Below are 16389 nucleotides of genomic sequence, written 5' to 3'. Positions count from 1 at the left end.
CGACTGGAACGTGTGAATGAGAAGAATGATGAGATAAAGAACGCTTTGTATAATGGCTCTAGAGCTAAATACATTTTTATTTGCCAGATCACATATCTGTGAACTGCAATGTATGAAAACTCGTATCGTTTACACCAGTGTTGTCCAAACTTGGCCACTTTAAGATGAGTGGACTTCAACTCCCAGAATTCCCCAGCCCCCATGCTGGCTGGGGAATTCTGGGAGTTGAAGTCCACTCATCTTAAAGTGGCCAAGTTTGGACAACACTGGTTTACACTCATAAGGCTGCTTTTGACTTTTAAGTCAAAACCGGTCTCACAAATGTAAGCCGTATGAGCTTTCTTCCACTACAGTTAAAGTTTCTCTAACTATCCCTATTATTCCCTAACTATCCCCTAACTATTCTCTAACTATCAGGGGTTCTGAGGGATACCACAAAAGTCCTGGTAAGAAAACATCCACTTTAAAAGCGACTTTCGTTCAGCGGTGGCAAGAGAGTGCCTTAAAAATATAAAGGAAAGGAAGCAAAAAATACGGTGCGCACAGACCGCTCCATTCCTGTAGCTTTTGTTCTTTGCCTGAGGAGGCAATTCCACCACGGTGGATTTATTTAATGTTGTTATTTATTTCAGATACGAACGCTTCCTTTTTTCTTGCCTTTCGTTGCCAACGGTGGCCGTGAGGACTCTGGGGCGTTGCATTTAGGCATTGCCGTGCACTTGTCCTCCGCCCCACCTTCCAGATCTCTGGCCTGATGCCTCAACTTTCTTTTTTCTTTGAAGCCACATCCTGCAAAAACAGCTGACTTCTGCAGCTGGGAGGGGAAATGGGAGATCGTATGACAAGCGGTAAACAGGAAGGCAGGGAAAGGGGCTCTCCCTCTCCAGGCTGCTTCTGGCTTCCCCCGAGAAGTCAGAAAGAAGACCCTCCCTGGGACCCAACCGAGACCAGGACAATTAAGGTAAGAGGCATCACGGCGGCTTGTTCTCGCGGCCAGGACACTGTGGCTTTTCCACCCCGGTGCCCTCCAGGCACATGGACCACGGGGGAATTTTTCCCGGAAGCATGAAAGGGGCCAGATCGGGGAAGGCTAACAAATGCAAAACTCCGACCCATTTGATTCAGACGGACCTATTTCTGGAGGAACGCTGACGCCTAAACCACTTTCATGGGATGAGAAGGCAAGACCCAACGGGAAGGGAGAGAAGGGAGTTCTCTCTTGCTGTGTTCACACATACAGCAACCCACAAACTAGCCAACCCCATTCTAAGGCAGTGTTTCTCCAGCTTGGGAACTTTAAGATGGGTGGACTTCAACTCCCAGAATTCCCCAGCCAGCCATACATGGCTGGCTGGGGAATTCTGGGAGTTGAGGTCCACCCATCTTAAAGTTCCCAAGCTGGAGAAACACTGTTCTAAAGGGATGGGCTGTACAAGTCAGTCCCTATGGAGTGTGTTAGGGCAGTATAATTAGAGAACTCAGGAGACCGGGCTGATTGAATAAACCATGGTCTAGTTAACCGTGGAGAAGAGTTTCCTGCAAACATATCTTTTTTTCACTCTTGGTCTGTAGAAGAGGCTTCAGTCCTTTGGTGACTGATTCGAGGCACAGACATTTACAGAGAAGACCCTCAGTGCCTCAACAGCGTGGGTCTGGGCTGAGGTGGTCTCGATTGAACCTCTTGGGTTAGTTTATGGTATGTTGTGCAGACCGAGAAAATGGGCGACAGACGTAGGATACGTGGAAGTGCCTCGCTGGAGCCCAACACGAGCCTGGCAGTCGTTCTACCGTCCCAAGGAGGTCCGTCTCCCCCACGTTGGACTCCTCTGGATGTGCTGGACTGACTGCCCCATCAGGGACATCCTAGGGGAGGGTCAAAAAGGTCAGGAAGATGGCTGCAACCAGGCAGTCCAAGCCTTGCCCTCCTGAATGGCTCTTCCATGCCAGGAAAGGTTCTGAAGAAGCATTGAGAAAACGTGGGGACCTCCCAGTCCCACCTGGAACCTCTCCCTGACCCCATCCGGTTCCATAAATGAGGTTGAGCAATCACACCCATCTAGAGCTGGGAGTCAAAACATCCCTGATGTGGGAGCCAAAGTCCCTTGGAGTCTTGCGTGATGCTGCTCGCCACCCGCCCTTCTGGTTGCTCTGCTTCTCCCACTCAGCCAAAGTCCTTTCTTTTCTGTAGACTCAGCTGCTGCTCCCTGGGGCGGGTGCCGTGGCCCTGCTCGCTTCCTCCTGGGATCAGTGATCTGGCAGCCCTCCGGAGAAAGCTGCTGGGGACAGTCCACGCCATTTCCTGCCTTGGTCTCCCTCGCGATGGCTTTTCCGTGGATCCGGCTGCTCTTCCTCTTCCTCCCCCGCGTCCTGTTTGCTTCGGTCCAGCCGTGCGGTATGTCCTTTTTTTATTACGGAAAACGCCAGGAAGTGCCTGTGAAATGGATTGGCCGGGCTCACGTCTCACGCTAAGCCAGGAGTTCTGAGATGGAAGGTTGGGACACCCCAAAGGGTCACCAGCAATGGGTTTCTTTCAACTTCGTCAGCCTCCCACGGGCAGAGCGGGACAGCTTTACACCTTGGCTCCCGCGCAGCTGCAGTCCTGCAAAGTAGAAGAACTTCTGGGCCATATAGATCAAAATAGTAATAATAACAACAGCGATCATCAGCCTATTAGATGTGGCAATACCAAATGGCACTGGGGTAGCTCAAGAGGATCTGGGAAAGATCGTAATATATTAGGACCTTTCAAATATGGAGATTATGGAAGAAAGTTTTGCCAGAATTATTGGAGCATTAGGAGTTGTCAGAACACCTGGAAAAAAAAAAAATAGAAATATGTGACCTCACATCACTTAGTTACCAGAAACAATTTTGCTTGGAAACAGAGATATATTATGGTGGCATCTTGACAATTCTTAGGCTTTAGATGAAGCTTGAATTAACCCTAAATCACCAGCATTTGCTGAGTATTCTTCAGAAGAGACTTCATAGTAATAAATTAAGACTAAGTGGTATATTTGTTCCTTACCCAGCCCTAAACTCGATGAAATCACAACAAATCGGTGAATCGTTTTTGAGAGTTGCAGCAAATTTCAGGCAGGCAGTTTCAAAACTGCAACGTGGTTTGGCACTTAAAGCATGAAATCTTATTTTTATGCATGTGCTTATATGAAAATGTAGACCTTGATCTTTTGAACTTCGCTCATCATGCTGAGAAGTGAGCCACAGTTAAACCTCAAACATCAAATATAATTTCAAAAAAATAAAAACAGAGAGATGTGAAAACAAAAACATCTCTTTCGGCAAACCATTTATCAGAGAGGTTTTTGCTGGATGTGAAATTCTCTGATTCAGAAGGAAACTGTGCAATATTTTTAATGTTTAGATGCTGCTTTATTGAATTAATATTAAATTGTATTAAATATTTTATTAAATTAACATTAATTAAACATTAAATATATTTAATATTTTTCTCCTCCAGGTTCCTTTTAATGGAGTGTTTTGTAAATAATCATTTTAGACACCCAAAGGACGGATTCTTTGCGCTGTTCAGAGTAGCTTAACATATATTTTAAACGTAGTAAGCCTTGATGCAATTATTTATTTATTTATCATAGTTATATGCCGCCCATCTCACAGAAACGTGACTCTGGGCGGCGTACAATAAAACCATAAAAAACAGTAATTACAAAAATACTCTAGAATTAAAACATAAATATTATTATAAAAAAAAACTAAAAAAGGGAGAGCACGGATGTTTATTTATTTATTAAATTTCTCCCCCGCCCATCTCCCCCCGATGGGGGAACTCTGGGTGACTCACACAGAACATTAAAACCATAAATATATATAAATACATAAAACATCAATTTAAAAACATTACTAAAAAAGGGAAAGAAGAGTCCAAGAAGATGAAAAATTGGGGCTGAAGACAGCAGGCCTCTATGGGTTTGTGTTACACCCAATGTAGCCACCTCATTAAATCCCCATTTCCATGAGACCCCCAAGCCTGTTGACATAACCAAGTTTTCAGGGCCTTACAGAAGGCCAACAGGGTTGGGGCCAATCTCACCTTGGGGGGGAGTGATGTCCCCCAGGGTGGGGGCTACTGCAGAAAAGGCGTTCTTCCTAGGTCCTGCCCAATGGCATTCCCTAGTCAACGGGACATGCAACATGACTCTCCTGCTGGCCTTGATGGGACAGGTAGATGTAACTGGGGAGAGGCGGTCCCTCAAATATCGATTAGGGACCTGCAACATGAAGGGCTTTAAAGGTCAAAACCAGCACCTTGAATTGGACCGGGAAGCAAACTGGCAACCAGTGCAGCTCATGGAGCAGAGGTGTAACATGCGCAGATCTTGGAGCGCACGTAACTGGCCGCGCTGCTGCATTTTGCACCAGCTGAAGCTTCTGGATACCCTTCAAGGGCAGCCTCATGTAGAACACTTTACAGTAGCCCACCCGGGAGGTGACCAGGGCATGAGTGACCGTGAGCATTATATCCACCAAAGGAGGTTGGGGTGGGTGAATAAAGATTGCCATCCTGACTTGAATTCAGCCTCACCTGCTGGTGATGTGTTAGCTTCCTGGGCTGCAACAGGAAAGGTGGCATCTGTTTGGAAAGGATGGTCCATCCATGAGCAGAAGAGGTGGTAAAACGTGAGGTACACAAAGGAAAAATGTAAAAACCCTTGCACAGAAGCCCCCCAAATTAGCAAATCACAGACCGCATTGGCCCTATCCTACTTTAAGGGAGGCTTTCATTCCAACACTGGTTCGTATTCCTGCAGCTCCTTCTACCACCTTAGGATTCCATTCTTCCATCACCATCACCTGTTATGTACCTTCACCAAGGCGTGGGTGTGGTACAAAATAAATAACAACTACAGAAAATCCCAATACTTACAAATTATTAGCTTTCTCACCTGGCTAAAAACAACCTGAACTTATTTTAGATGTAGGAGGTGCTGATGGTCGGTGGAAGCCTTGTTCCCAGTCTCAAACATGCTTCTTCTCTCTTTCTCTGGAAGAAATCCCTGGAGGAAACGTTCAGCCTATCCAGGCGCTGAATTCAGAGCTCTTAAAACTGGCGGGCAATGAGTCCCAGGAGCCAAGTCCCAGCACCTATTTGGGCCTTCGACTTTCTAACAACCATAATCTGGAGAAGGAAAGTCAGTACCTCAACCGACTGATGGATATCTTTCAGCCTCAAAGCAGCAGGTAAGTCCAGCCTAGTCACAATCAGGGGATTAGTTCTGAAAATTCTTCAAAAGAGAACAGAAATGCATAGAAATTCTCCTTGGTGGAGTGTAGAATTCCACTTAGAGGTCAGATGGCCAAGTGGTACAGTGTTAACGTCTTGTCTTTGTGTGGTACAGTCCTCTCTCCAGCAATGTTCAGCCTCCCTGGCTTCCATCCTTTTATTCCATTCCTGGAGAAGACACTAAGAGCAACCAGCTATGGAGCATCTTCAGTAGCACCATCTCTGTTAAGGTCCTACCCTTGAGAAATCCTTGGAGAATTTCTCCTTCCCTTGGAGAAACCATTCATGTGCTGCCCACCAATTGAGCGGGGAATGTGAAAAGCTATTGGTGACAACCTGTTCTGCATATGGTGCATTAAGCCTCCGGTTGAATTTTTAACAGAGAATATAATAATATATTAACACAACCAGGTCTGGAGAATCTCTCCCAGCCTGTAGAGAGAGGACTGATGTTGTGGTTTCTTGCTGTGCCCAGCTCCAGGGTTCGTTCCGAAGCCATCTCCCAGAAGCAGCTGGGGACAGGACAGCTGGCTTTGTACCTCCTTGCACTGCGGGCTGCTTGTCACAACATGGATTCACCTGAGGGGAACCGAATGGTGACCCAGCTGAAGCTTCTCTTGAATAGAGAAAAGAAGCAGATTGGTAAGAATGGTTGGCCAGATGGGGAAGGACTTTCCCCACGGGGATCGCTGCGCTCAGCCAAGATAATCAAGTTAGAAACCACCATTGTGTGTAGGTCAGTGCATTGTTAGAGTTGATCTGGAAGTCAGGTTAGGGGATGAAGGGAGCCAGGAGTCAAACCAAGATGAGCCAGGAGTTAGGCCAGGGAGCCCGAGCTAGGAAACCAGAATTGTAGCATCCTCAGATTGGAAGGGATTTGGAAGGTCTTCCAGTCCAACCCCCTGCCTAGGGCAAGAATCTTCCAGTCATCCCAGACAAGTGGCTGTCCAACCTTTGCTTGAAAGCCTCCAGAGATGGAAGCCCCACAACTCCAGGAACAGGCTGCTTCACTGCTTCGTAGCTCTCCCTCTTCATTTCTTCAGGAAATTCCTCCTGATTTTGAGTTTGGATCTCCCTCTGCAAAGCTTCCACTTTTGGTTCTTGTCCTACTCTCTGGCACCACAGAGAATAAACCCAAACCCTCTTTTCTGTGACAGCCCTTCAAGTATTTGAAGCCATGTCTCTCCTTAGCCTTCTCCTCTTTAAGTTAAGCTCATCCCGTTCCTTTAAACATTCTTCGTAGGATTTAGCTCCGAGCCACTCCAAAGAAATGGGTCACTGCTGCTCCAAGGAATATAAGGGCCACGTCTCACTTTACTCTCACACTTACAATCTTGCAAGCAGAGAAGGAAAAACCGGTCAAGCCCCCTAATGATGTCCATGGGTCAATTAAGGATTGGGACCTGGGTCTCCCTGTTCCAGGTCCAGCACCTTAATTGCTACACCATGCAGACTCTCCTTTTTGAAAAATAGAACAATACGATCAGCAGTCAAACTTGGAACTGTGGAATTAAATTATCTGTGAAAATGCCAGAGGAGTAAAATGGTCAATATCCAATAAGAAATGACAAACTGTCTGCATTCAGGAAGTTTCTTCTGAAAAGTCACCATTTTTAATCATCACCCAACCTTCTTCTGAAGATAAACCCTCCCACCACCTTGGAGTGTAGCCAGAAAACTTTGGATGGCAACTGGTCTTTTAATCATATAAAGACAGACATTGAGCAGCCCTTGTGGATTAAGCATCTTAACAGTGTTCTGATCACTGAAATTTTGGTGGAAACTCTGGATTTCACCAACTTGTGAACTGAAGTGAGGAGAAGCTTTTTATGCTAACGCTGGGGCATTGCTGTGGGAGTCCATATTTGTTTACTTATTTTATTCCATGTATAAAAGCCATTTTTTGAAGAGGTTCTAGGTGGCATCTGTAGTTCTTCAGCATCCTTTTAATCCTGAGTCCAGCTAGAGATTTTGGATAGGTCCACCTAGATACCTCATTCCAGCTTTTCCCAACTGGACACCTGGACAACAAGTGAAAGGGGAAAGATGTGTTGATTTATTTGTGCCAAATTTCTTCCATAAGTTGAAGGGGATGGACACAGCCTTCTCTCTTCCCCTTTTGTCCCCCAACAATTTTGTGAGGTGGAGAAAGAAGAACCAACCCAGAGTCACCCGATCAACTTCCACTACTGAGACTGGATTTGAACTTGGTGTCCCCAGTCCTGGTCCAATGCTTTAAACACTTCACCATCCTGCAGTCACCTAGATGAAGAAGTTCTGGAAGCTCCAGGGTAGAGTGGGGTGGGAAAGGGAAATAACCCTCTTTGAAAATCAAGGCTCTTCTTTTGGAAGTTTCTTTCCCTACACCTAGGTCTGAAGGAGAAAAGTCACCCCATCACCAACTATTACCAGTATAGCTTGGGGATCTTGGCCTTGTGTGTTCACAGCAAGAGGATTGATCCTGACGTGATCAGGAAGCTGCTGTCTGCCGAACAGCATGGCAAATTTCATCACCACGGGACACTCTCCGTAGGTAAGATGAGCTCTGCGCAAATCTTCCAGGTGGTAATGCTTCCTTGGCCTTTTGGCCCAGTTTTCTCACTGGTCAGTGAGAGGCTGCTTTCCAGTCTTCTTGGACCTGTTGTCCTTCAGGGACTATGAGTAAGCGCACTCTCTTGTGAAGCCATGGCTGGAAAGAGGCAGGCTTTCTTGAACAGGCTACAGTTGACTGGTTTGCGTGATGCACTGAGCCATTAACCCTGGTTCACAGTCTGCAAAGTTGGGTTCTCGCAGTGTGTCCCCTCTGTAGTTGCCTCCTCCCAGTTTGGTGGGACTCATTGAAGGGCCTCTGGGGGTGAATTGGCAGTCTCTGGACCTCACCCCACCTCTCCCCACCCTTCTCCTGCTGTTCCTTACTCAGACACCGAAACAATGGCAGGTCTGGCTTTGGTCTGCTTGGGGCAAGCCCCTGGATACCCCCACGACCTCCTGGCCAGCGTGAGGAAGGCTGTGCAGCACGTGAAAGCAAAGATCCTGCAGGCTCAGACGCGAGAGGGGCTTTATGGGAACCTCTACAGCAGCCCCCTGGCAGTGCAGGTGAGGAGACGTGGGGCCTCCTGGGGGTGCCCCTGCCCCTCTCATTATCTTCCTGGGAGGGCAGGGGTTTCTCCTTGGGGTGGAGAAACCCCTTATTCCTTATGAATGCAATACAAAGCCCTCTTTCTCCTCTAACCTTTTGTGAACTTTTCCATCTGTCTGGCAACGTAGTTTTTGAGTGCGGCTGGGGTGAGGCAGAGTCAGCCCGCGTTCTCCCGGGGCAGGGCTGTCCTGATTCAGAGGCTGCAACGGGGAGACTTCCAAAACGCCCTGATCCAGTCCCAGCTGCTGCCTGCGCTGTATTGCAAGAGTTACTTGGACGTTGCCAGCATGACGTGCCAAACCCAGACAGGTAAGGGAAAGGGAGAAGGGGGGCACCGAGGCTGGCTTTGGCTGAAGGGGAAGTGTGACCGGCTAGTGGCTTCTACCTACTGGTATAAAGTCAGCCCTTTGAGGTAGGCCAGGTCAAGAAACAGAAACCACAGAGATTCCAGGAAGGCTTTTTAAAAAAAATATTTATTTAGTTTATACATACACAATGAACAAGACAACCTTTAACCTTAAAAAAAATGGGGAAAAAATAAAATTCAAACTAAGAAAGAAAAGAAAGAAGAAAAGAAAAAAATGTATTTTATACTTGTATTTTATACTTATCAATAGTTACTGGTTTACTAATGAATTCACTACTATAATATGAACAGTACAAAATAGGATGTTAAGCCTCTCTGCCGTAGGAACACCTTTGCTGCATCCTTTGATTAGTAGAAAATAATGACTTTTCCAAAACAGGTAAAATCACCCATTTGTGACATTCCAAGAAAACAATGTTCTTGTTGTAGGGTATATTAACAGAATCTTGAAAGCATCCCCGAAAACTTGACTGCCCCTTTTTAAGGAAAGCAAGGTGGAGGCGGCGTTGTTCTGAGCCTTTCTCACACTTTCTGGTTTCCCAGGACTGAGTCACTGTCTTTGTTTTCCCAGCCAGTGCTAGATTCCTGTCCATCTCCAAACTGCATTGTGCCTTCCCTTATTTTATGCCTGAGGTCAAGTATAGCAATAATAACTACTAGAAATGATTGCCAAATAAAATGCAATGGATATGTATTAAAATAGGAATCACCTATTACACGATTATTCAATACCTGACTCGGCGTTAACTTCAGACCCCTGGCGTAACACTCAGTTCAGGGATTGCATACCCTCTTTCCGAGCCAGAATCCAAAAAGGAGCCATTCAGTTGTGGTCAAAGTAAGAGCAGGAAGAGATGTTTGCAGGGAGAATCTCTCCCACCTTGTTCTCCTTTGTTACTGCAAGAGTAATTTCTCACACTGAGAGGTCGAGCAGCAACTGCCAAAATGATGAATGGTTGCAGAATATCCTCCTTTTTCCTTCCCTTCGCACCAAAGCAAGGTGGGAAAATGGATCAGCGTTTTGTCAAATCAGATTGCCTATGTACAGTATATCTTCCTCATTTGCAGCAGAGTACTTGCTACAATTCTTGGGCCAAAACCTTCCTTCTGATAAATATTACTAATTGGACTTTTCCCTTGGGTTAACTGTGCTCAGGTCCAGGTTGCTAAGAGGAACATTTTGACAACTGCTTCCCATCTCTGCCAGGTTTAGAGTCGACGACACATCCTCCTAACGGATCACTTGATAGCGTTCGCTTAAGGCACAGAGTATTTTATGCGTTAAACTTCCCGTAAGAACCTTACTAGCTGGTTTGCTGCTGGTTTCAGTTTGGGGGTTACTCACTACCCCCACTTAAAAAAAAAAACGTTCAGGAGTTCCTTTACAAGAAAAAGAGAACTTTTACTTCTTCAGTGAGAATTTAATAAAAAAGGATGAAAAATACCCCAACAAAGTAAAAAATGGAGATAGCGCAAAGATGTTAGAAACCTTTGTTAGCACATTCTAATACATAAGTCCTAAACCTTTAAATTTTAAATCTAATCCTGTACCAATATGTGTATAAGTCTTACCCAGATGAACACAACCATGGAGCTTGTTAAAAAGCCACTGTTATATTTCTGGGTGGACTTATCTCCTCCTAGACATGCGCCATCATGGGAATTCTTCTTTTTTTTAGTTTGGACATGTGCCATTAGTAAAATCTGCATGCAGAGATAGCAAGGGGAAAACGCCTTTGGACTCCTAAAGACATTAGTTTTATCTTAGGCATGTAGCAGCTGCAGAGCAGTGTTTCTCAAACTTGGCAACTTTAAGATGTATGGACTTCAACTCCCAGAATTCCCCAGCCAGCAAAGCTGGCTGGGGAATTCTGGGAGTTGAAGTCCGCACATCTTAAAGTTGCCAAGTTTGAGAAACACTGCTTTAGACTGTAAGTAGGTATCCTCAGAGACATTGCTTCGTCCAAGAAGCAGTGACACGTCAGCTCAGACGAACACAACCAAGAAGGCTTCTGAGTTGCTTCTTCAGGGTGCCCAGTCCACCTAGAAAGGCCTGATGAATGATCTTTTCCTAATATATCTCCTAATATTTCTTTCTCATTCCCTTCCCTCTACAGACGTGAATTTAGGGCTGTACATTGGTAGGGAGAACATACAGGTCATGTTCACACAACTTGCTTCACCTGGTTACTGAATTAAGCCATTTTCCAGGTTTCTACAATCATTGAGCCATAAGCTAATGGAGCAGCTTGGGCTTGCACAAATCACGTAACACAGGAATCATCATGCTTGTAGTGGTGATGGTCATAGGACATTGCGATGGAATGGAATTGTGAAGGCCAGGCTCAGGGAGATAAACCTTTTCTTAGCTCCCCAGAAGAGCGTGGGAGGAACAAGAGGATGAGACTGGCACCTCCCTGAGGAATTCACACTGTTGTGGCTGGAGGGCTTTGGGAACTGGGAAGATTGATGTCAGGCCTAGCCCAAGGAATGCCAAGAAACCATGCAAATCCAGTCCAGCTATGTTTATTAGCTACAACCTCTAGCAAGAATCTTCCCAGACTCAAACCCCAGTTCCCAAAGTCCTCCAGCCACAACAGTGTGAATTCCTCAGGGAGGTGCCAGCCTCATCCTCTTGTAGCTCCCACGCTCCTCCGGCGAGCTAAGAAAATGTTTTTCTCCCTGAGCCTGGCCTTCATAATTCCATTCCATCACAGACATGCTTAATCCTGCCCTAGAAATGGATGTTTGTGAATACCTCCACCTTTTTAAAAAATGGTTTATCATTGTGTCTTCCAGTACTATTATGGCATATTTGTATGACATTGGATGTACAAAAGGATTTGAGGATTTCTTTGGCAGATATCAAATTATCATTGGGGGTGACCGTCCCAATCGAAATCACTTTGCCTGTTGGGACAGCTAAAAGCTTCTTTAAATGCACACGCTGCAACTCTCTTTTAAGAGTGTTGGACATACATATATAGCACTTCCCTTTTCTGAAAAAAACCCTTGCTTTTAAATGGACATTGCATGTTTAATGTTGGTTAGCTTTTTAGGAGAAAAGCTGGCTAAGAATGCTTTAAGTAAACCAGTCATCTCTGTGTTTACCAAACACAGAGTGCTCAGTTGCACTGGCCAGGGCTGGGTGACCTGCCCTGCTTTGATCACACCCCTCTCCATGATGTTTACAGTCAAATAAAAATGACTTTGGAGCTGATACTGACAGTTCTTTAAAATCTCTTGGCTATATTTATATTTAATGTTCTGTATTGTCTTAAGCGTTTGACCGTTTTTATTATTGTTGGCTGCCCAGAGTCACTGGTCTGAGATGGGTGGCTATATAAATTGAATGAATGAATGAATGAATGAATGAATGAATGAATGAATGAATGAATGAGCAGAATGCTGATGGCTTCCCTCTGAAATTCAGAGCCAGGGGACCAAGATGTGCTGCTTCCAAGTCTATCTGAACGAGATCCCTCCAAAGGTTATGAAGATTAGAAGGGTTCCCCAGGAAATGGCTTGGGCTCCTGATTCTCCTTCCTTCTTTCTTCACAGAGAACTTGATCCCTGATGCTTCACTGCAGAAACCTCAGGGGATTGACCGAACACAGAATATTTCTGTCAGGCTGGAGGCAAGGAAGGCCTCGCAGTTACTGTACAGCCACTTCGTGGAAGTCCCCTTGGGCTCGACTCTCCTGGATGTGCTGGAAGCTGCAACCAAAGATGGTCTCCAGCCTTTGAGGTCAGCGCCTTGTTCTCAGGCTTTCTGGGCAAATCTGATCGAGGGTGGCCAAGGGGAGCTTGGCAAGAGAATGGGGCGAGATCACTGCCTTGGCACCTAAAGGCATGGCACCTAACTCAACCCTAAGGCTAGAATCCCCACAAAGGAACCGGGCACTCCTTGATGTGATGGCTTGGTTTTCCCCAACATACTGATCCGAGATGATCCCATTCCAGTTGAGCTGAGCCTACTGCCAGGCGAGAACTTGGTCATAATGGAAATGTAAGTCAGGTCTAAGAGGGGGCAACTTAAGCTGAGAGAAATGCTTTCCTTGGGCTATCGAGTACATTCATGATACATTGATATATGGATGGGTCTTGACCATCCCTGGTCATTCTCTGGACTGGTTTCACACACACACACACACACACACACACAGAGCCATGACTTACTGAAACCATGGTGTGGTTAAACATGATTTGTTAACCGATTCTTCTGGGCTTGCTGGGTTCACGCATTGTGCAGGGCCATGATTCTTTCTGACAAAGAGGGATTGAATCAAACGGAAAGGGTTGGTTCTCACCACAACTTGCCAGCCATGGTTTACAGACTACACCGGCTGCATTCTCATGTAATGCTAAGCCAAAGCCAAGCTTGCTGCATCATAGCTTCATGTGTTACATGAATCTAGCCACAGATTTTAAAAAGCAAGCTGGTTTCTCCCCGGCTGCTTTCTCATGTTTTGAGAGCTAATTTTCCATCAGGAGAAGGAGAAGGTGAGCTGCAAAGCAGAGCAATGTGGTGGGGAGAAACAATGAAAGAAAGTCCAGATTGTGACGTGCACTCCTTCTTCACTTGTGCAATTTCTCTGGAACCAGTTTTTGTTGATAGCTGGGAAGCAGAACCCCAAACGTGACACATCTCTTGTAGTCCTCATCAAACAAACCAGAAACCAATTCTACAAAATGGCAACATTTTGGCAATTGCTCCTCTGGATCTCTGGTACATGTCCATGGTACCACTGTAGAACTGGTTTCTTGTTAGTGATCAGGACTTGCAACTTTGCTACACAACAGATCTGGGTGGATTATGTAGAAAACCATTACTGGCCCTATTTTATTCTGGTCCTCTGGCAACATAGAGGGAATGGCCTTGAGAGATAGGAGGAAGTGTTATTGCCAAGACAATGGTTAGATAAAAGAGGTCTGAGTCCAAGTGAGAATGTGGCATGAGTAAACGTCTCAGACAAGACCCTCCCTAGTTCTCACAAAGATAAAGGGAGGGAGGGGAGGAGTACATTCACACTTGCAAGATTCTGTTACACTAGCTTTACAATAAAGTAGTATTGACCTACATGACCTTGGTTTCCTAGTCTAGTCCACCCCAAAGGGCTGACAGGCAGCCTTTCCCAACACGGCCCAGATTGTAGGTCCAGAAACCCAGATCCTTTGGAGGGGCACTGAGTTCAGACATGCTGGGAACTGGGGTGACCTGATGGGCAGACCTCGATCCGAGAGTTAGCAGCAGCCTCACTCACCTACTCAGTTCCCATTTTTCTCTGGGCAGGAAAAGGCCCACAGAACTGAACTTAAATAAAACTAATCAACGCTTGCAGCGATGAGACGCCTTTGGAACAAAAACTCTCAGAATCTGGCATCTTCGTGATTTGGATCATCTCGTTCCTGCAAAAATTTGTTCTAGATACAGCATGGCAATGCCTTGCCCGGCCTCCTTTGATGCTGGTTCTCTTTTCTTGGGGTGAAACAGGTTTGAGACCCAGAAAACTCTCTCTGGCCCAATGCTGACTGGAGTGATGGGGGTGAAGATTCAGGAAGGCGAACACAAATACTGGAAGATTCTCCGGCATCCGAACAGTAGTTTGGACCAAGGTGAGGGCTGGAGGTTGGGTGGGTAGCTGTAGGTGTGCCCAAAGATGGCACCTTGGAAAACTCCACATTGGCCCAGCAGGACAAGAGGACGACACCACAGCGTGGGCCCAGCCTGGCTGAATAGACAGCCCAGAGGACCCCGTCCACTTCCTTTGACTCACTGGGTCAAAGTCATCCCAGAACGCATCACGAGGCTGTCCAGACCTGCCCAGTTGGAACGGATCTGAGTGACTATCTGCCAGATAGCCAGAATAATATTCCTCGCAGCAGCCCTGCAGATGGTCCTGCTTCCTTCCCCCTCCATTACAGCAACGTGCTTGCACTTCTCTTTTCCAGGTATTGCAGAATACATCCCAAAAGATCAAGAACACATTATTTTGAAGATGAGCTCTTGGTAGAGATGGACCCCGCCCTGCGGGCACGTCTTGGTGGGCAGTGCTGTCTCTTCACAAACCACGGACATGTGCGCAGACTTGTCCTCAGAGAGCTGCAGAATGTCCTCTTCCTCACCTCTTGGAACACAAGGACTAGAATCCTGGTCCTTTAGATAGCTGTTTTTATTTCCGTCCAAGACCAGCGATGTAAAAAAGAAAACACAAATATAACAACAAATCACAGAATGCACAACACTGTACAATTTTGTAAAACTGAAAACACAGGAGGAGAGTTGGCCTTACATCTATGGATCAAGCTTAATAGCACTCAAGAGCCAATTTGGTGTAGTAGTTAAGGCACCGGGCCACAAACCGGGAGACCCTGAGTTCTGTTTCCTAGTAACCACGGTCTCGGAGACCAATTTCATGCCTTGCTAGTAATGTTTGGATTTGAATCAGATAAAAGGAAAGCGGCAGAAAATGTGTTCCATCTATCCTGGTAGTTACTCAAAAGAAGGGTTATAGTAGAGGTGGGAACCCTTATAAAAGGAACAATAAAATAAAAGCTTGGTTTGCACCATACAATAAACCAGCTTGAAATGAGTTGGTAGTTTAATGGCTGGGTTTGCCCTGGAATAGGTTCGACTGGGGAGGGTTCGTGGCTCAGCATGTTGTCTTGGCCTGTTGTGTGAAACCATCACATGAAGCCATCACATGGCTTCTTTCTTTGGGCAAAACGTATTGTAGGAACGTCTCAGTCGTGCCTTGGTGTAAGGCTGAAGCTGGGGAGGTGAGAACAAGCAATTCTCAGGCCAGGCAGAACCGCTCTGTTAACAGGAAGGGGGCACCTCCAACTCTCCAGGCCGGGGAAGCGACAGCCCCAAACTGCTGAATCTGTGAAGCTTGTGCTGCAGGGTTGAATTTCTGGAGAACTGAGAGGTGGTATTGCTGCGTTGGGGGTGAACACATATACAAGCTATACAAATGCTGCGTTGGGGGTGAACACATATACAAGCTATACAAATGCACCTTCCTTTTTTCTATACGCTCTGCTCTCATACTAGAGAGTTTTCTGATTTTTTTTTCGCCTGGACCTCATCCTAGAAGCCTCAAGGCTGCCTCCCCTTAAGGCGGGGGGGGGGGGGGGCTTATGTAGGTTTAGATGTTATATTACCTGCTGGCCAGTAGGAGGTGCCACATAACTAGTTTCGTCCTTATTGGGACTCTTCAGGCCCAGCTAATATAAAGTCTAAAGAGGTGGTGGTCTTGGGGCTTCTAGCATGAGAGCATATGGAAAAAAGGGAGGCCTACTAGCGTTGCTTCTCTAAGACCTCCCTTCCTCCAGTCTACTGACAGCCAAGCCAAGGTAGCACTAAAGCTAAACCACTGTCCAAGCGCAAGGTCCCTGGGTTCAAACAGGACCCATTAAAGGGCTGAACGTAGAACATCTAATGTGTCTCAGAAAGGACGAAAATAGACCTGGACTGCCGCTTACATCTAAAGTCGGACATTCGTTAACTCAGATTTATCATAGAACAAATTTAATACTCCAATAAATTGATATAAATAAATGTGTCCATTCCAGACAAATGGCTGTCCAGTCTTTTCTTGCAAACCTCCAAGGATGGAG

At 46.0% G+C, this 16389-nt stretch overlaps 1 protein-coding gene across 1 annotated transcript; it reads left to right on the top strand.

The window, feature by feature from the left end:
• Positions 1–774: 774 nt before the first annotated feature.
• On the top strand, positions 775–16322 carry TCN2 (transcobalamin 2). The gene is made up of 10 exons (XM_007434125.4): positions 775–961; positions 2189–2392; positions 5031–5220; positions 5739–5905; positions 7635–7796; positions 8184–8359; positions 8531–8711; positions 12331–12517; positions 14264–14385; positions 14722–16322. Exons 2-10 carry the CDS (start codon positions 2320–2322, stop codon positions 14781–14783), a joined length of 1320 nt encoding a protein of 439 aa, XP_007434187.2. The 5' UTR covers positions 775–961; positions 2189–2319; the 3' UTR covers positions 14784–16322.
• Positions 16323–16389: the final 67 nt, after the last annotated feature.

Source organism: Python bivittatus, unplaced genomic scaffold (genome assembly GCF_059951505.1).
Source record: "Python bivittatus isolate LINGU-HERP-01145 unplaced genomic scaffold, Pbiv_v1 ctg000390_np1212, whole genome shotgun sequence".
NCBI classification, from domain to species: domain Eukaryota; kingdom Metazoa; phylum Chordata; class Lepidosauria; order Squamata; family Pythonidae; genus Python; species Python bivittatus.
Note: the sequence above shows the minus strand (reverse complement) of the source record. Positions and strands in the feature narration are given on the sequence as shown.